The 20813-nt window shown below is 35.4% G+C and overlaps 1 protein-coding gene across 1 annotated transcript in view; it reads right to left on the bottom strand.

Annotated features, from left to right (window-relative positions):
- Positions 1–20813, bottom strand: part of adgrg11 (adhesion G protein-coupled receptor G11) — a 59458-nt gene that overhangs the window by 14931 nt on the left and 23714 nt on the right. Inside the window, exons 4-16 of the mRNA XM_056481349.1 lie at positions 12686–12920; positions 12517–12588; positions 11207–11290; positions 10960–11088; positions 10733–10783; positions 10545–10613; positions 9534–9711; positions 6821–6980; positions 6599–6733; positions 6214–6321; positions 6090–6132; positions 2415–2515; positions 850–930 (exon numbers count right to left, since the gene is read on the bottom strand). Coding sequence (XP_056337324.1) covers positions 850–930; positions 2415–2515; positions 6090–6132; positions 6214–6321; positions 6599–6733; positions 6821–6980; positions 9534–9711; positions 10545–10613; positions 10733–10783; positions 10960–11088; positions 11207–11290; positions 12517–12588; positions 12686–12920 — 1446 coding nt within the window. The remainder of the gene's footprint in view (positions 1–849; positions 931–2414; positions 2516–6089; positions 6133–6213; positions 6322–6598; positions 6734–6820; positions 6981–9533; positions 9712–10544; positions 10614–10732; positions 10784–10959; positions 11089–11206; positions 11291–12516; positions 12589–12685; positions 12921–20813) is intronic.

Below are 20813 nucleotides of genomic sequence, written 5' to 3'. Positions count from 1 at the left end.
AATCTTCATTGTAAAAGCGCTATAGAAATAAACATGAATTGAATTGAAAATATGAATTGAGTGTCTCAATCAGCTTCCTTGTTCACTAGTCCACTAGTTCATGCACATTTGCACAATTCCTAAATATTTCTTTCAATTCTATTTCAATTCAGTTCGCTGTTTTCACTGTACAGTGTGAATCTATAACTAATGTTTTCTGTATTAGTATGTATTATATTTTTATCTTTTTGTGCAAGTTCTTATTTTGTATTTTCTTAAGTATTTCTTATTGAAAATCCTTTTTTAATGTCACTGGGTGGTTGTACTGTATAAGCATTTTACTGCATATCATACTGTATATGACAATGTGTATGTGGCAAATAAAAAAATAAAAGGACGCTGTACAGGAAGTCAATCAGGCTCACTTAATCGCAAAATTCTTCCAGTGCACTAAAACTTTTGCTCCCTTGAGTCCCCACTATGCACTGTGAAAACCAGGGATCATCAATGCTCACTATAGCTGTATCTAAAATCGCCCCCTTTATCCTGTATAGGGGTATAATGGAAAATTAATACTAATTTAAATGTGTTATTTATTGCAAAATTAAACTAAAAATGTATTGTCCAACTTTAATTGATGAGTGTAACAACACAATCAGTGTTAGCAAATGGCAGCAAAATGATCGTTTAAAAGTTATTCGTCCTAAAGCATTTAGACTCCTGCTCAGGAAACACAGGATCACATTTTCATCATTAAACTGCGGAATGTTTGTAGAAAAATTCAGTGTGTATTTCAAAATGCATTCTGAGCCAAAGGTCTAGCAAAAACTAACAAAAAGTTATCTTTAATCTTAATATATTGATACTCACACTCTCATTAGTTGGCATGAAACGGAAGTTACGATTGTCCTTTTTCCCCCTATTGTGATATACAGCCTCTTGAAATGATTTCTGAAATGAGAAAAAATTTGGGCCGGTGCTTGATTTTGTTCCTTGGGAACCGATTGGATCATTGGACAATGGGCGTTGCTAACAAAATGGAGGAAGATTTGAATGCCAGTTCAGGAGGATTATAGTCCACCCGAATTACTGTCAGATGTTCGATGATGACGAGAACCAGTGAATGACTAAATATTTCAGACGAAATCGTATATTCATTTAAACCACTACCTCCTGCAACAGCAGGGAAGGAACATGACACAGCCTGATATCCCCTCCCTAAAAGATTGATAGCCCAGCCCTAAAGAACACATTACCATTACCCTAACATTAGCATTACCCTAAATGACCGATATCCCCGCTTTAAGTGCCATAAATGACGAATAGCCCCACCCTAAATGACTGATAGCCCCTTTCCCAAAAGACAGATATCCCCACCCTAAATGACTGATAGCCCCTCTCTAAAACACTGATATCCCTGTGTAAAATACAGATTTCCTCACACTAAATGATTTATAGCCCCTCCCCTAAAGACTGATAGTCCCACCCTAAATGACTAATATCTCTGCTCTAAAATACTGATAGTCCCATCCTAAATGACTAATAGCCCCTCTCCAAAATACTGATAGCCCTGCCCTAAATGACTGATAGCCCTGCTGTACAAGACTGATAGCTCCGCCCAAAATGACAGATAGCGCCGCTCGAAATGACTGATATCCCCGCCGTAAAATACAGATAGCCCCACCCTAAATGACTGATAGCCCCTCCCCTAAAGACTGATAGTCCCACCCTAAATGACTAATATCTCTGCTCTAAAATACAGATAGCTCCACCCTCAATGACTGATAGCCCTTCTCCAAAAGACTGATAGCCCTGCCCTAAATGACTTATAGCCCTGCCATAAAGACAGATAGCCCCACCCTAAATGACTGATAGTCCTGCTGTAAAAGACAGATAGCCCCGCCCTAAATAGCTCCGCCCTAAATGACTGATATCCCCACTGTAAAATACAGATACCCCACCCTAAATGACTAATAACCCCACGTTAAATGACTGCTAGCCCCACCCTAAAACACTGATAGCCCCGCCCCAAAGGAATTCCATGTGTCCGAAAGTGAAGAAAAGCCGTTTGGAGGGGGAGGGAGGGTTATGGTATTTGACTAAATATTATGAGGGCAAAACATTTTTTCAAAACAATGAAGTGCACAGATACTTCGTTTATGACCACTATATACATATGTAAATAACAAGAGTAAATTTAGATTTCATGCTTAAAAATACATTTAATTCGCAATTTTGCTACCTTTTTGGTATACCTTTGACTCAGAATGCATTTTGAAATATGCACTGAATTTAGCTACAAATATCCCATGGTGTAATGGTGAAAATGCAATCCTACTTTTCTTAAATGCATTTTGGAAACATTTCTGCTTGTTTTTTTGTTTTTTGAAGTTCACTAAAAGCTTCCAGAATGAAAAAAAAAATCGAGAACCTACCATAAGCACAGCGAAGAAAGTCAAGTGTTCACATTTGCATGTTATCCCACTTCCGTTCACCACAGTTCTGCACCCCTCAGTTGTCCAGTCTGGCTTACTCCCTGATAAAAAGGAGGGAAGCGTTAGTTTTGAGCTAAAATATAAATGAATGTTCATTGATATGTTCATTATAACACATCTAATTGTTTCCATCTAGTACATTCCTCATGTTCTACCTCAGAACTGTTTACTAAACCTCCCCCTACCCCCCTCTTATCCCCTATTTTTGCACTACAATTTATCATCTTACATTTACATATTACATCTTGTACATATCTCTCATTCTACCTCAGAGCTGTTTACTTCACTTTATCCTACCCCCCTCATCCCCTATTTTGACCTACTGTTTATCATCTACAGTTATTTCTACTGTAACTTGTTGTTTAGTGTGGTCTGTATAGTAAGGACATAGTTTCATGATTGCACTGAGTTGTGAGATGCGCTTAATCCAGGGGTGGGCAAACTCGGTCCTGGAGGGCCGGTGTCCTGCACAGTTTAGCTCCAACTCTGATCAAACACACCTGCTTATAGATAATTAGTGATCTTGGAGACACTGATTAGCATGTTCAGGTGTGTTTGATTAGAGTTGAAGCTAAACTATGCAGGACACCGGCCCGCCAGGACCGAGTTTGCCCACCCCTGGCTTAATCTCATCGCATATGTATATAATATATAATAAGAAACTCCTCGTTAGCTTGGCTTTCACCCGCTGCACCTATTTTATTAGTTCTTCACTAGGCTATTTGTGTTGTTGTCGCTTGGTCCACTCTCCTTGATATGAGGACTAGTGCCTACTGCAGAATTAGTTAAACCAAGGTTACGAAAACCATCATTAACAATGGTTGTAAATTCCGTCTTTCAAACATAATTCGTTGATTTGGCATTGACATTATATCCTACTTAATAATAATAATAAAAATAATAATAATAATGTGCCGTTTACATACATTTCAACTAATATGGAAAACGAATGCATGTTTTTACCAAAACTAATATTGGATTTTTAATGCGTGTGCGTGTAAAACAGCATAAGCTAATTTGCACAAAACGTTATGGGTTTTCTCTCTAAAGAAGTTAGTAGTTTAGAGCATCAATATGGACGCTTTACGTTAACATGGTTCAAGCGATGGATTGCAACAAAGAAACTACGGTTTTGAGAGACACTAGCCACTACATCGTTCTTTTCCCAAACGATACATCCTACGAGTTCAGCTGCGAGTTGTTGAACGCACTCAGTGGTGATCTCGGCGATGGCGAGAAACCATCTGATTAAACGCAGCCTCTCTTTCCAGAATTTCCATCAAAAATATTTGGAGACAGGAAAAGAGACGTTATTCAATTAAATAAATGTGATGAAATGATTTCACAGATTTCAAAGGAAATATCTTAATATTAAATAGTAACCTAATCAAAAGCTTGACAACAAAGATCCTAAAAATGACTTATATATTCATGCCATGCATCATTTTGAAGTTGACATAAGTGAAACATATTTGTTAGTCTTTTAATTAAAAATTTGTATGAATTAATAATTGTTCCTCTCAGAAGTGCTGTAGATAAAAATATGCGATGCGATGTCCTTTTTTTTAGACTGCTGTTTGCACATAAACAATTTATATGATTTGTATATGAGATTACAGTGTTAGCTCAGTAGGTTTATGTTTTAGAATAGAATATGGAATATTCTCAATAATATTTGTAAAGGAAACATTGCCCCTATATTTACATACATTTCAACTAATATGGAAAACTAGTGCATGTTTTTACCAAAACTAATATTGGATTTTTTTAAGTGAGTGTAAAACATTATAATTTTATTTAAAAATGATGGTCATTTTCTCTAAAGAAGTTGTTGCTCCACCCTGTGAAGCGTCATTATGGAGGTGACTAACGTGGTTCAAACGATCTGCGACAGAGAAACTACGGTTTTGGGAAAGCACTGGTCACTGCATTGTTCTTTTCCCAAACGATGCATTGCACTATGATAGTTCAGCCACTAGTTATGTCATTGTTTGGGAAACGCACCCCTGGATTCCAGATAAAAAGCTGGTCTAAAGTCCAGCGCAGGATGGATCCAGATTTTATCTGGAATACAGGGGTTAGATATGCGCCTTAAACGCCTAATACACACAGGATGTACAGCAATACACAAATATCTACACATATAAAAAAGGATTAAAATGTTACAAAAAGTATTATTTAATAGGCTATAAAAACACCTCCAAGCCGCCTTCATGCCCAAGGGGCTTTTTCAGTTTGCTTTTATATAATCCTCCAGATTACCAGCAGGGCTAATGGTTAAAATAGACAGGGCAAGATACCTGCTGCACTGAGTCTGCATTCAGACCCGGGGATTGAGGGAAAAGTCCTCATTTATAATGTTTATATGAACACGATTATCTTTATGATGATATAAATTGTGGTTATGTGTATAAGAAATTACGAATAACAAATGTAGCAGGGCATTAAATTACTGTTTATTTCTTTGCACTTTAACTTTGTAAAACAGGGGTCACCAATCTCCGTCCTGGAGGGCCAGTGTCCCTCCAGGATTTAGCTCCAACTTGCCTCAACACACCTGCCAGGATGTTTCTACTATACCTAGGAAGACCTTGATTAGTTTGTTCAGGTGTGTTTGATTAGGATTGGAGCCAAAATCTGCAGGACACCGGCCCTCCAGGAACAAGTTTGGTCATCACTGTTGTAAACTATAAAATGATGGGTCTCCTCACGGTTTGTGTCTCATTTTGTAAACTAACTGTCAACAGTTGTTCGATTCGCTTCCCTCCTCTCCTTCTCCCCTGCTCTGCTGGCCACGCCCACTCCTGCCCTTTGCTGGTTGCAGCTAGATCGGATACGTTTGCAGCCGGAAGTTAATGAGAATTATTTCTATTATTTATTACATTTCCCCATTTATTGTACTTTATTAACGTCTACCCACCACCCCGACCCTAAACCCAATCGTCAGCGTAACGTAAAAACAGTTGTTGTACCGAGTATTGATTATGTTACCCAATAAATTGTATTTTTTAACGCCTACCCCCACCCCAACCCTAAACCTTTTTATACAGTGTCATAAAAAAAGCTGCTTTGTTAATGTGCATATCACACTTCCGGCTAGCCGCATATCCGATCTAGACTTTACCGCCCTTTGCTCGCGGAGCTCCATGCCCATTATGTTGCGTCTTTTGAAAAATTTCTGAGGTAGACCTGAACCGAATGTGGGGGGTGTCATGACCCTTTAAGATTTAAAATTAAGACGTTTAAGACGTTTTTCTCAATATTAGTGCTGTAAAGCAATGTACATTGTATGGTGTTGTCTAAAAGTAAATGGAAACATGTTTGAATACACCTTTTTTCCTAAATGTAGGAAAAATGTTCAGCATTTTATTTTAAATTTGTAGAAATTGTCTGTAGTTTGCAGAATTAATAAAAAAATTGTACTCAAACATCTAACTATAGATCGTAAATCCAAAATACTGCAACTTTTCATTTTTTTTCTCAGTTTTTATGTATGAGCATCACAGAAATGATTGCCTGAATGCTTTCAGTAAAGCACTATATTTCATAAACGTATTCCCTTTACTTCAAACTCCAGCTTTACAAATATCTAAAAACACGAAAAGCTTTACAGACCATTTCCATCCCATGAGTAACATGTAGGAGTTCCCGGCATGCTCTGTAAAAAATACATCAGAATTTAACCAAATGAGATTTAGACTAACTTAGAAATGTTGTTTCCCCCTATTTTTCTGCTTACCTGACTCATGTTGAAGCTCAAATTGATGGTGTTACTCAGATTTTTGATTTGTGTCCCCATTTCGATTGCGTAAACTTCATTGTTCAATACTACGCTATTGTTTGCATCCTTAAAGCAGAAATCAAACTGGATTAATTTTGTTTGTTTTTTGATTGCACAGAAACAGAAATCTGAATTCAGAAACATGACATGATTACATTAACAAAAAAAGCTTACAATGGTTTAACATGCATTTTCATCAGTCTGATGAAATACATCGATTTAAATGATGTAAAGGTAATTATTGACTGCTTGAGTAGCAACTTCTTGTGCTTGCATTATAAAAACAGAACTAAACTTTTGCTTTCCTGCATAAAAACATTGAAAGTGAAAAGCTTATTCATACCTTTGACATGTTGGGAAATCTGAACACCCCCAGAAAAGCACCTCTGGCGCTCTGGTTGAGGGCTTGCTGTGCTGCTTCCTTTGGTACAATTAAAGCATTAGGAAATTTCTTCAGTACTGAAATATCATCTATAACCTGTAAACATAAGGTGATTTACATGGCGAGATACAAACGTGTTTGATCAAAATAAGATGTCAGTGTATTTGCGATCTGTACACTTACGCTGACGCCAGTTTCTGGAGAGTAAATGAAAGCGGTGTCCGTGACTTCAGACTCACTTTGAATTTTCTTTAAAACTCCTTTAACGCTACCCATGGATACAGATGCTATGGTCATGTTCTCCATCGAAGACAATATTTTGGAGAGGCTTTTCATGGCCACGCTGAATGAAATACAAAAGCTTTTTTTAAATCTCAAATTTTTTAAATCTCTAATACATAGTTCAGACATGAAAACAATTGTCATTGGTTTATTCATACACAGCAGTAGCAGCTTATCAGGAGTACTTCCATGAAATCCACTTAACCTTCGTGGCCACATACGTGGACAGCACATTTTAGCTCTTAAGTGGCTATTTAAAATACTTTGAATGTTTTATATTTTGTTACAGACATACAGTTTCATCCTGCAACTGTTTTGCAGCATATGAAATATCCCAAACACCATTTTTAACTGTCCAAAATGGGGAGAAAAATAGTTTTTTTGATAGTCAAAACAAGTAAAAAATGTATATGTTATAAATGCATTAAAACATTCAGGAAAAAAATGTTTTATGTAAATGTGGAGCACAAGTCCACATACAAGTACATCATTTATCTCTAAAAGTACATCATATCAAATGATGATGCAGAGGTTTTATTCTAATTAGGTTCCAATAGGCCCAAATAGCAAAGAGAAATAAAAAAAATGCATTATAAAAATTATAAGATATATAAGATATTTATATATAAGATATTTAACAGTTTTGTATTTTTTCAAGCAAATTATTTTGGAGTTTAACCTTCATATCCTAAAAAAAAGTTAAACTTTATTATAGTTTATAGTTATATTTAGAGTGTTTTATGACAACAGCAATTATTTATATGTAAGCCTTTTTTAGTCATTCTTTAAAATATATATTTTTCTGATTTAAATGTATTAAAATTGGAAAAATTTATGGAATTTTTAGAGACTTCATGTATAATTACATGAATTAATCTGTATAATCACATTAATTTGTATAATTGCATTAATAACCTGTATAATTACAGTAACAATCTTTAAAATCACATTAATGAATTTGTATAATTGCATTAATAACCTGTATAATTACAGTAACAATCTTTAAAATCACAATAATTAATTAGTATAATTGCATTAATAACCTGTATAATTACAGTAACAATCTTTAAAATCACATTAATGAATTAGTATAATTGCATTAATAACCTGTATAATTACAGTAACAATCTTTAAAATCACAATAATTAATTAGTATAATTGCATTAATAACATGCATAATTACAGTAACAATCTTTAAAATCACAATAATTATTTAGTAAAATTGCATTAATAACCTGTATAATTACAGTAACAATCTTTAAAATCACAAAATTTTTTTTACAGTAATAATTTGTTAAATGACAGCAATAAGCTGTATAATTGCAGTAATAATTAGTAAAATGGCAGTTATTACCAGTTTTTTTCTCCATTTTTTAACAGTTTAAATGCAAATTATCAACAGTATTAAACTGTAATTTAATGAATTTTGACCGTAATGTATGTTCTGTAGTTTTAGTATTTTTGTGAACTAGTTATTTTATGTAATTTAACAGAATATCTTTGATTTGTTTTTTACAGTGTAGTTAAAGATGTAATTACAGAAATTAATTACAGATGTAAATACATGCATGTGCTTAATCAATCATAAGTACAATGTAAAAACACACAATAAGTCCATTGTAACAAATGATTCATTTCTGTGTAAGTATATATTAGTTAAGGCCACTTAATATGAAGTGGGACCGAATAATCAATTTCTGTACTGCACAATAATGATATTGGAGGGCATACTGGTGGTGGTCGGGGGCTTGTATAGCGCATGTCTTTGGGCTGTGTGGAAAACCGGAGCAAAACCACGTTGACACGGGAAGAACAGAAGTCTGGTTTATACTTCTGCATCGAGTTATCAGCGTGACCCATGGCGCATGCCTTGCGCAATGCTGTGCATTTATACTTCTGCTGTTTGTGTTGCTCTTCGGAAACACTAGCTGGCAGTAGGTTTTTATGTTGCTCTGTGTTGAGTTTCTTCACTGGGATTTAGTTTTTTCTGAACGCTACCTTAATGTACAAGTGACTCAAACTCGCTCATTTTGAGGCTGGAACCGGCGGACATACAACAACGTTAATCATAAAGTGAACACAAAACAAGTTTATATCTAAAGCACCTTCACGGGACTCGACACTTGTAAACAGTTGCTCCATCAGGCTCGCGCAGCTCTCACCCCAGCCCACATTCGTCAGTGATACCAAGCCGACCAATCACAGAGCTTGCACGTCATTTCGATGTGTAGTTACATTTTTTGAGAGGTGCACGTCAGCATCAGCGACAGCCACGGCGAGGGCTATGCGACCACGCATAGACTGTGCCGATGCATACACGTGCGCTTGACGCAGAAGTATAAATTAGCCTTAAAGGCAACAGTGCTAACCACTGAGTAACCGTGTCACCAGAAGTAAGTCTTACTTCATTTATTTAAACTTAATATACCAAACTAACAAATAAATATAATTACTAAAACTTAAGCTAAAAAAATTATCAAAAATAATACTTGACCGGATAAATATGAAGCCTTTTTTGCAACTGACGTTAACTTTTTAATCAACATAATATAAGATAAACTTTAAATATTACCAATAAAAGACGTTAAATATGTGGGTTTGATAAAATACTTACGCAGCTGTCGCAGCACTTATCTCTGGTGCGCTGTCATTTTTCGGTTCAAACATTGCTGCGAGTTCTGGGTTTTGGACTTCTGTCAAAACTCGAAGTGGACTACCACACTTAGAACAAGCTGCGCCCATTTCATCGATCACATAGTTATTTACGTTATTTTCACCACTTGCATTGACACCTGTGTAAAATATAACATAATAAAATCTATTCTAAAATAATTATGGAACAGTTAAGAGCAATAAGTACAACCCAGGCTCGTTCTGAATATGTACTTCTATAAACATTTCTGGAGAGTGCCAAATACATCCAGGGAGCAGTTTTTCTGCATTTTTTTTGCAGTTTTTGTTTTCAGGAAACCACTGGAGGCTGATGTGTGCACTTTTTCAGATCTCAAATTTCTCTCGTGATTGCCATTTGTGCCTGCTCTTCTCACGCAAATCCACTATAGGCTGCAGTCGACTGACTGACTGGCCGATCGACTGATTGACCAGTGCCCACCCACTTCCCTAAACCCAACCAATGGTGTTTTCAAAAGCAATCCAGAAAAAGAGTGGCCCTCATGGCAGCCTGATGTTTACCACATTTTACCACATTCTTACCCTGTTATTTACTTGTTTATTTAATTTTTTTGGCTTTTGTTTTTGTCTTACCCGCTTTCTGGAACCATTTTTCGCCAGACTCATACCCTGTCATCACGGTCAACTCCGCTCCACATCACAAGTCCACCAACATACATGGTGAGCCACTGGGCAGACTAGTAACACCAGAAAAGCCACCCATATGGAGGTGTCAGATGTTAACCGCAAAAAGGAAGGCGTCATACCACTCCGCAGCGTTTGTTTTAAAGACTAAATGCAGCCATATGTACCTCTAGCTAAATAACTCGTGGTCTCCAGAAATGTACATAGGGCTACGTTTTCAGAATGAGCCTATGTTGACTATTTAGCATTTGTGTAAAAGACATTTCTAGTTAGTGAATATAAAACAATAGCCAAATTGTAACTTTCTTACCACTACAGCTGGAATCATAGACTGCATAATTACATGTCGTTGTAGGATTCAGACAGGTCATATTACATTCTGACATACAAACACACACACAAACACATTAAATTACACATCTTTGTTACAGCACATCTACTTCCTAACCCATCTTTAACTCTGATACAATATTTAGACATTTATGGTATTATACTCACTGGTGTCGTTGGTTTTGAAGTAGTTCGTGTCATTTTTTGTCCAATCACAATCTTTAACAAAGAGAACATGCTTTTAACTCAAATTCCTGATGTGCAAAAGTAAAACACATATAGAAAAGCAAAAACTATGTACTGTACAACATGATGAATAAATAATAACAAGACATTTTAAAGAGATGCCCTTAATAAGTAAAATGATAAGTAAAACGGAAGATCATTTCATTCACCGTTTGTAATCCAGTTTATCCAAGAAGAATTTCTGCAGTGTCCTTTAATTAAACAGACAAACGTGGGTAGAACTAATCTGTTTATGGCGAGTTTATATGGTGAGACTCTTGTAAAAGAAACACCTAAGTCTGCAAAAGAGCACATTAGAAAACAAGACGAATCTGGGATAAAAATGTATTAAATACCAAACATATGAATTTCTAAAGTAAATTCAAAAATAAGTTTTATTGCTGATTGAAAACTCACCACTTCTATTTGTTGAACATAATGTGTTTTCAGTACAGTTGCCATTTTTATCAAATGGAAAAATGAGGATGTTGAAGTTGTTTCCTGAGGGGGGAAAAATAAATGCACACAAGCAATCAAGCTAACAGGAAATGTTCTAGAAAGGTGGACAAACATTTTTCCAGTAATGTTAAAAGAATGCACTTTTCATGTTTCATGTGCACTTTCATATTTTATTAGAGGAAAGGTTTCAGGATGTTCAGAAAACTCTTTAAATTATACATTTAAAGTAACTAAATGGAACCTTTAAAAAGTTAGTTTACTTAAAAACAATCATTTTGTCAATAATTTTTCACACTTTATGTCGTTCCAAACCGCCAAAAGAACAAATAAAGATATTTTGGATGAAATCTGGAAGCTCCCTGACAGCAAAGATTCGGACTCATTCAAAGTCTATAAAGTTACTAATAATATTCTCAAAACAGTCCACACGTGTTCAGTGGCTCAGTGGGAATATTACAGTATGAATATATGAAATACTTTTTTGCGCACATAAAACAAAAATAATGACTATTCAACAGCTTTATCTTCTCAGTATCAGCGTTCACGAGCACTGAATAGTGATGCATAGCCTGGGATGGCCACGGGCAATTTTCCTGTTTGAAACAAAGCACAGCACTCTTCATTGACACTGAGGAAAAGAAACTGTTGAATACAGTCATTATTTTTAATATCTCTGCAAACAAAAGTATTCCTTTTGGTATATTTCTGGACTTTGAATGAATAGGGATTGTTGCTGGAAAGCTCTCAAATTTCCTCTTAAATATCTTAATTTGTGTTCTGAAAATAAATGAAGATCTCAGAATTTTTAAATGAGTGAATGAGGGTGAGTAATTAATAACATATGAGGGTGAGTAATTAATAACATATGAGGGTGAGTAATTAATAACATATGAGGGTGAGTAATTAATAACATATGAGGGTGAGTAATTAATAACATATGAGGGTGAGTAATTAATAACATATGAGGGTGAGTAATCAATAACATAATATTCTAATATTCATAAATTCTTTTTTTTTAAATGGTTAAAATTGGTCACTGCCAAAAATCTAGAAAAATGCGGCACATTTTCAGGTAAATCAGGGGAAGTTTATTGTTTGCATATCAAAAAAAAAAAACTTAAAATCTAAAATTTTTGACAGTAACATCAGCTTTAATTATTAAATGGACAGAATATCGTTTTGTAGAGTGTAAAAATCCTTATGTCTGTGGGGAATCCCCCTGTGTGTGTTCAAATCTGTCTAAGTTTCTTTTTTAATAAAACTCTCACCTGAAGATTGAACACAACCACCCAGATCTGAGCCAAGTGAATGTTTCCAGTGACCTTTTTCATTGCAAATACCTGTAAAGTTAAATAACAAACGATGTGACTAACAATAATATTTTTAAAGTAACTTTAATCAGCATTTTCACAGTTCATAAAATGTAATTTGGATTACCTGCTGTCATGTATCCCATGAACCCATCTTTACCTAGTAAGAACATGTCTATGTCGTTATTCTTCTGCTTGTCTGGATTTTTTTTTATTTGGTTAGCAAATTTTAATAAAGAGTTTAGGATTTCATCATTATCTGCACAGACAATTTCTTCAGAAAAGAGGGCAGATAAAATGAGCAGGAGGCTAATGGTCTTCCACTTCATCCTCAACTGGATCTCCAGATTCATCAATAATATCTGAAGAGATGCAAGGACAAACGCTTAAAACATGAAATGCACTTTTTCTTTATATAAATGCAAAATACAAGTGTTAAAAACATCTTGGAAATTCTTTTTGAATGAGCTATGTGCTTTCCAATGATTTTTAAATATTGATTATTTACAACATAAAGAATAAGAGCTCACAACCGTAATGCTCATTCTGACAAAAACAATAACTACATCTCCTACTATAACTCCAACAACAATTACAACAACAACATCTTAACCTTCCACTTAAAACTGCCTCACAAAATGCCTGTGTGTTTAACCCAATTCTCCAATAAAAATCACAGTCAAAAATCTGTCCACAAACTCCACCTAAACTCTCAAGACGCCGGTGATCCAAGCCATTGCAATGAAGCCTAAAGGGCGGCACACACCTGATGCGCCGCGACACAGCGCGCACATGACAGTTGAAAGTATCACACACCAGACACGCACATTCGCATGCTATTATAAATGAAACTATTCAGATGGCGCTCTGTGGCGTGGCAGAAAAATGAAGTGTCCTGAGTCGAGCAGTGCTTCTGGTGTGCGACCTGCTTAACTCTCACCGCTCTCCTAGCGGTGCACCAGCGGTAACGTACAAAACACGTTTTAAAGAGAAGCCTCGCCAGACATTTGAAGTAAATTCTGAAGTAAATTCAAAAATAAGTTTTATTGCTTATTGCAAACGCACCACTTCTATTTGTTGTACATAATGTGCTTCCAGTACAGGTGACACTTTTTTCAAATGGAAAAATGGATATGTTGAAGTTGTTTGCTAAGAGGGAAAAATAAATGCACACAAGCAATCAAGCTAACAGGAAATGTTCTAGAAAGGTGGACAAACATTTTTCCAGTAATGTTAAAAGAATGCACTTTTCATGTTTCATGTGCACTTTCATATTTTATTAGAGGAAAGGTTTTAGGATGTTCAGAAAACTCTTTAAATTATACATTTACAGTAACTAAATGGATCCTTTAAAAAGTTAGTTTACTTAAAAACAATAATTTTGTCAATAATTATTCACACTTCATGTCGTTCCAAACTCCTGTTTTTCTTTGAAGAACAAATAAAGATATTTTGGATGAAATCTGGAAGCTCCCTGACAGCAAAGATTCGGACTCATTCAAAGTCTATAAAGTTACTAAAAATATTCTCAAAACAGTCCACACGTGTTCAGTGGCTCAGTGGGAATATTACAGTATGAATATATGAAATACTTTTTTGCGCACATAAAACAAAAATAATGACTATTCAACAGCTTCATCTCTTCAGTATCAGCGTTCACGAGCACTGAATAGTGATGCATAGCCTGGGATGGCCATGGGCAATTTTCCTGTTTGAAACAAAGCACAGCACTCTTTATTGACACTGAGGAAAAGAAACTGTTGAATACAGTCATTATTTTTAATATCTCTGCAAACAAAAGTATTCCTTTTGGTATATTTCTGGACTTTGAATGAATAGGGATTGTTGCTGGAAAGCACTCAAATTTCCTCTTAAATATCTTAATTTGTGTTCTGAAAATTAATGAAGATCTCAGAATTTTTAAATGACGTGAATGAGGGTGATTAATTAATAACATATGAGGGTGATTAATTAATAACATATGAGGGTGAGTAATTAATAACATATGAGGGTGAGTAATTAATAACATATGAGGGTGAGTAATTAATAACATGTGAGGGTGAGTAATTAATAACATATGAGGGTGAGTTATTAATAACATATGAGGGTGAGTAATTAATAACATATGAAGGTGAGTAATTAATAACATATGAGGGTGAGTAATTAATAACATGTGAGGGTGAGTAATTAATAACATATGAGGGTGAGTAATTAATAACATGTGAGGGTGAGTAATTAATAACATATGAGGGTGAGTAATTAATAACATATGAAGGTGAGTAATTAATAACATATGAGGGTGAGTAATTAATAACATGTGAGGGTGAGTAATTAATAACATATGAGGGTGAGTAATTAATAACATGTGAGGGTGAGTAATTAATAACATGTGAGGGTGAGTAATTAATAACATATGAGGGTGAGTAATTAATAACATATGAGGGTGAGTAATTAATAACATATGAGGGTGAGTAATTAATAACATGTGAGGGTGAGTAATTAATAACATATGAAGGTGAGTAATTAATAACATATGAGGGTGAGTAATTAATAACATGTGAGGGTGAGTAATTAATAACATATGAGGGTGAGTAATTAATAACATATGAGGGTGAGTAATTAATAACATGTGAGGGTGAGTAATTAATAACATATGAGGGTGAGTAATTAATAACATGTGAGGGTGAGTAATTAATAACATGTGAGGGTGAGTAATTAATAACATATGAGGGTGAGTAATTAATAACATATGAGGGTGAGTAATTAATAACATATGAGGGTGAGTAATTAATAACATATGAGGGTGAGTAATTAATAACATGTGAGGGTGAGTAATTAATAACATATGAGGGTGAGTAATTAATAACATATGAGGGTGAGTAATTAATAACATATGAGGGTGAGTAATTAATAACATGTGAGGGTGAGTAATTAATAACATATGAGGGTGAGTAATTAATAACATATGAGGGTGAGTAATTAATAACATATGAGGGTGAGTAATTAATAACATATGAGGGTGAGTAATTAATAACATGTGAGGGTGAGTAATTAATAACATATGAGGGTGAGTAATTAATAACATATGAGGGTGAGTAATTAATAACATATGAGGGTGAGTAATTAATAACATATGAGGGTAATTAATAACATGTGAGGGTGAGTAATTAATAACATAATATTCTAATATTCATAAATTCTTTTTTAAATGGTTAAAATTGGTCACTGCCAAAAATATAGAAAAATTAAAACTGCTTTAAAACTGCCTCACATAATGCCATCACAAAATATCTGGTGAGGATTCCCTATAAAACATGTTTTAAAGAGAAGCCTCGCAAATTACGCTCCAACAAAGACTAAACATTTTTCTTTTGAAAGACGAATCTAGGAGATATATCCAGCTGCAGACCCGCAGAACCACACATGATTCAGGTACACACAATCTAGCACACACGATCTAGGCAAACCTTATATAGTAACTAATAACTCATTAGGAGCATTATCGGCTAAGGCTAAGGTAAACACACGGAAGAACAAGACTAAGGAAACGCGTTGAATTGTCACTAACAGTAAACAAGACTTAGCACTGAGTGTCTCAGTGTGAGCTGTATATAGAGCAGCATCAGCTGTGCTTATGCAATTAGTCAGGATCAGGAACCGGTTGTGTGTGTGTGCGTTGCATGACTGAATATGTAGTCCATTTACAAGCAGATTTGTCGTCCTATGTGTGCGTGAGTGTTTACCAGTGACCTCTGGTGGTTATCGCTCGTGATCATAAAAAAAAAAAAAAAAAAAAAATTTTCTACTAATGTTTTGCTCCTAGACTTTTACACACCTGAAACTTGTCTATAGCGCTTGTTCACTGCTGCTCTTATAGTTGTGTAAATTGCTTCCTTGTCCTCATTTGTAAGTCGCTTTGGATAAAAGCGTCTGCTAAATGACTAAATGTAAATGTAAATGTAAATGTAAATCATGACAGTCTAATTGTAGGATTAGTGTAATAAACTAATTCAGGATCTTAATATTACCATACTTGGTTAAAATCGCTTTGTTGTAAAATATAAAAAAGCAAACAATAATTTGTCACATTAAAATTAATTACTATAATTAATCATTTAAACAATATATAATATAGTTTATATATTATTTTATCTTAAAGGGCACCTAGGTTAGCCCTTTTTTCAGATTTAATATAAGTGTTTTGCGTCTCCAGAATGTGTCTGTAAAGTTTCAGCTCAAAACACCCATCAGATTTTTCATTATACCTTTTGCAAGATCTATTTTATACATTTATTCACTAGGGGGCTCTTTTGTCGTACTGCGCCTTTAAGGCTAGTCCTCCCCGCCCACCGTTTCTATGTGCCTTTCTGCATGCCTTAATCTCCTCCCTCGGCTGCGTCAGAGAACAGACAGACTTAGAGGAAGCAGATCTCACGTAGCGTTTGTGAAAAATATTACAGTAAGAACTTTACCAATGGGCATTTATTGTGCAGTTGCATCGATGAGTCACACGAAGTTCACGCGCGCACACGCACGCACAGATACACGCGCACACACACACCGCAGCAGACACAGACACACACACACACACACACACACACACACAGACAGACAGACAGAGTGCTCGTTTAGCTTTGCACTCTTTTTGCACGCAAATGTGAGAGGATACAGGTTAATCTCCACTGCTGTATGGATATCTGTTATGTTAATCAACAAAATAAACGTCCACAAACCGGGATTGAAGCGTCTTCTTTTATAATTGTTCTGACACGTGGCTGTGCTGATGAAGTGAATCTGAAGTGAATCGCTGTAATTCATTACACACATGCTCTGTTTTATAACATTTTAAACATGTGAAATTCACTCTTGATCACATTTGATGATGATTGATGAACCTAGTGAACTGAACACACCTTTTATTCCCGGCTGCTTTGTGCACGTCTGGTCTTGTTGATATGATTATACACGTGACTACCAGGACATGTTAATACGCGCAGCTGTCAATCAATTCGGTGGGCGGAGGGACCGCACTCCTACGTAAAGTTGCAGACGATCTGAAAACCTCTCCAATTGGTCCACCGTTTTATGTTGCTAAATTGAAAAAAAAGGACTGGGTGTGTTTATATCACCCCAATATGACGGTCTATACACCATACATGCACATATGTCTGTCCAAACAGCTTGAAAAGTAGATTTTTCACCATAGGTGCCCTTTAACTGATTATCTGATTATAAACTACTATATTTTAAACTGTAGCAACTGTTAGTAATATATATATATATATATATATATATATATATATATATATATATATATATATATATATATATATATATATATATATATATATATGTAATACTAAATTTGTTGTAACTATAATTACAACAAATTACCACTACTTTATGGTTTGAAAACAATATATTGCTTACTATAAATAATTATAGTATTTAATGTGGAAAATCATTCATAAAAAAGTTCTTGGAAAATGAAGCAAATACACACTATTACATCGCTTGAGTAAAATATTAATATAGTGTTATACATTTATTACATGTAAAAAGATTTTTATTACATATAAAGATGTATTCTTGCCTATATTAACTTGCTATTATTTGCTTCATGATATATGAATCCATTATATAAATTAAACCTGTCCAATTAAGACAAGGCCAGCAAACGAGTATCTGTGATATTTACTATATCAGATAATAATGACTGATCATCTATGATGACTAATAGAAAACTGTTCAGTATATTCTATGGCGATCGGAAACAACACTCCCCATCGCCCGTCTCGATCACAATATTTGTGAAATAGTAAACAATATTGTTTATTGTGTCCAATATTTATGAACAATATATATAAAATTATATTGATGACGATGTCCGAGAAAACGTTAATAACATTAACATGCCTAGATCAGTGGTAGGGAACCTATGGCTCTCGAGCCACATGTGGCTCTTTGACCAAAAATATGTGGCTCTCCAGCTGTCTTCTCTCAATATTATTTTACTGTTTCAAAAACTATAACAATCACTAAAAATCTGTTTCCTATCGAAAACACAATTACAATCCCTTTTTAAATTGTAATTTCATACAGCACTATGAATAAGAACTCAGTTAACAATAATAGGACGTTTCGACCAATGTGCATTTGTGGCAATGTGGATAAACTTGAATTGCGACACCAATAAAGGGCAAACAGGGTAACTTAAATTCAAACAACATTCATGAGTGGTGATGGCGAAAATAAAAATACTATAAATTGTTCTTTCTTTATTCATGGACTTGCTCAACATGTGATGCTTTATATTTGTTTATTTTTGAGTTGATCATGGAAATAAATAAAGGTTTTGTTTAAACCTGTATTATTTATAGTAATATTACAAATAACAATATAGTATTAGTAGTAATACTATAATATTTTTAGTAATTTATAGTAATACAGTAGCAAATGCATTTTTAAAAAGGCATTTTGAGGTATATATATATATACACAGTTAAAGTCAGAATTATTAGCCCCCCTGAATTATTAGCCCTGCTGTTTTGTTTTTTTTTCTCCCAATTTCTGTTTTACGGAGAGATTTTTTTCAACACATTTCTAAACATAATAGTTTTAATAACTCATTTCTAATAACTGATTTATTTTATCTTTGTCATGATGACAGTAAATAATATTTGACTAGATATTTTTGAAGACACTTCTATACAGCTTAAAGTGACATTTAAAGGCTTAACTAGGTTAATTAGGTTAACTAGGTAGGTTAGGGTAATTAGGCAAGTTATTGTATAACAATGGTTTGGTCTGTAGACTATCGAAAGAAAATATTGCTTAAAGGGGCTAATAATTTTGACTTCAGCTGTACATCCAAATGGCTCTTTACAAAAATGCATTTGCTAAAAGAAATCAGAAATGGCTCTTTGCTGAAAAAAGGTTCCCGACCCCTGGTCTAGATTGTGTGTGCTAGATTGTGTGTGCCTGAAACGTGTGTGGTTCTGTGGGCCTGCAGCTGGATATTATAGGGTGGAATCTAGCGCAAATAGAATGATAATATCGTTACACTCTTCTCCACTAATACAGCAGTAAATGCTTCTGCAGGAGCACACATTGCCTCCATACTGACCCACTACACCTCTGCAGCCACAGAACCGCTCCGCTGAGCTACACTCACCCATAGCACTACTACACCTGCAGTGACCCTCTAGCTCTGACATCACTACTGACAGTAATTAACATTCCTGCAGGAGCACTCATAACTCTCCAATACCGACCACCTCTGCAACTGCAGAGGTGCTCCGCTGAGCTACACTCACCCATAGCACCACTGCAACTGCAGTGGCACTTTAGCTGAGCCCTTTTTCTTTTTCATCTTTACATATCACTGCTGACAGTATTTAACATTCCTGCTGGAGCACTCATAAGGCTCCAATACATAAGGCTCCAACCACTGCAGCTCTGCAACAGCAGAGACACTCTGCCAAGCCCGATTCTCCCTCTGTACCACTGCTGCAACAGGTATGGTCTGCCTGAGCTGCAACTGCAGAGATGCCCCGCTTAGCTTAAAATCTCTGCACCACTGACTTCCATTGCACCTCTGCAACTGCAGAAAAGCTCTGCTGAGCTTCAGTTCCCCTCTGCACCACTGCCGCAGCAGTGACGCTCTGTCTGAGCAGAGTCTCCCAACATCAGATACAAACTCTCGGTCATTGGTCCTCTAACGCCTTTAAATCCTATATTTGCCTCTGCCAATATCACCTCAGAGAAGCCCAGCAGATTCTTGGTAGCCGACTTCAACCTAGTTTCTAAGCAGCACGACTCTCTCTCTCTCTCTACTTTCCGTGCTACTAGCATAGGACTCCTTTTACTATCTTTCCATTTTCTCTTCCTCTTCATAATTTTTCCATAATTTCACTTGCACTCAATCTCTGCAGCTCGAACTCACTCAGGGGTAGCCCCAAGCTCCCACTGCAACAGCAGTGACGCTCTTTAAAGAGCTCATATACACTTACTTTCCAAAACCGTCACACTCCCCCGCAATAATACAGCCATAAGCGTGTTTAGCAGTAACTCGTACAGCCGTAACCATGTTTAGCGGTAACTCGTATTGCTTCCATACTGACCACCATCACACCTCTACAGCAGCTCCACTTAACTTAATTACATTGCATTGTAGCATCATCTCACTAGTAATGACGCTCTAGGTGCTCCACTGAGCTACATTTACCCATTGCACTACTGCAGCAACAATGTAG

Source organism: Danio aesculapii, chromosome 20 (assembly GCF_903798145.1).
Source record: "Danio aesculapii chromosome 20, fDanAes4.1, whole genome shotgun sequence".
Classification (NCBI taxonomy): Eukaryota; Metazoa; Chordata; class Actinopteri; order Cypriniformes; family Danionidae; genus Danio; species Danio aesculapii.
The sequence above is the reverse complement of the archived record's forward strand: the minus strand, read 5'-3'. Positions and strand labels throughout refer to the sequence as shown.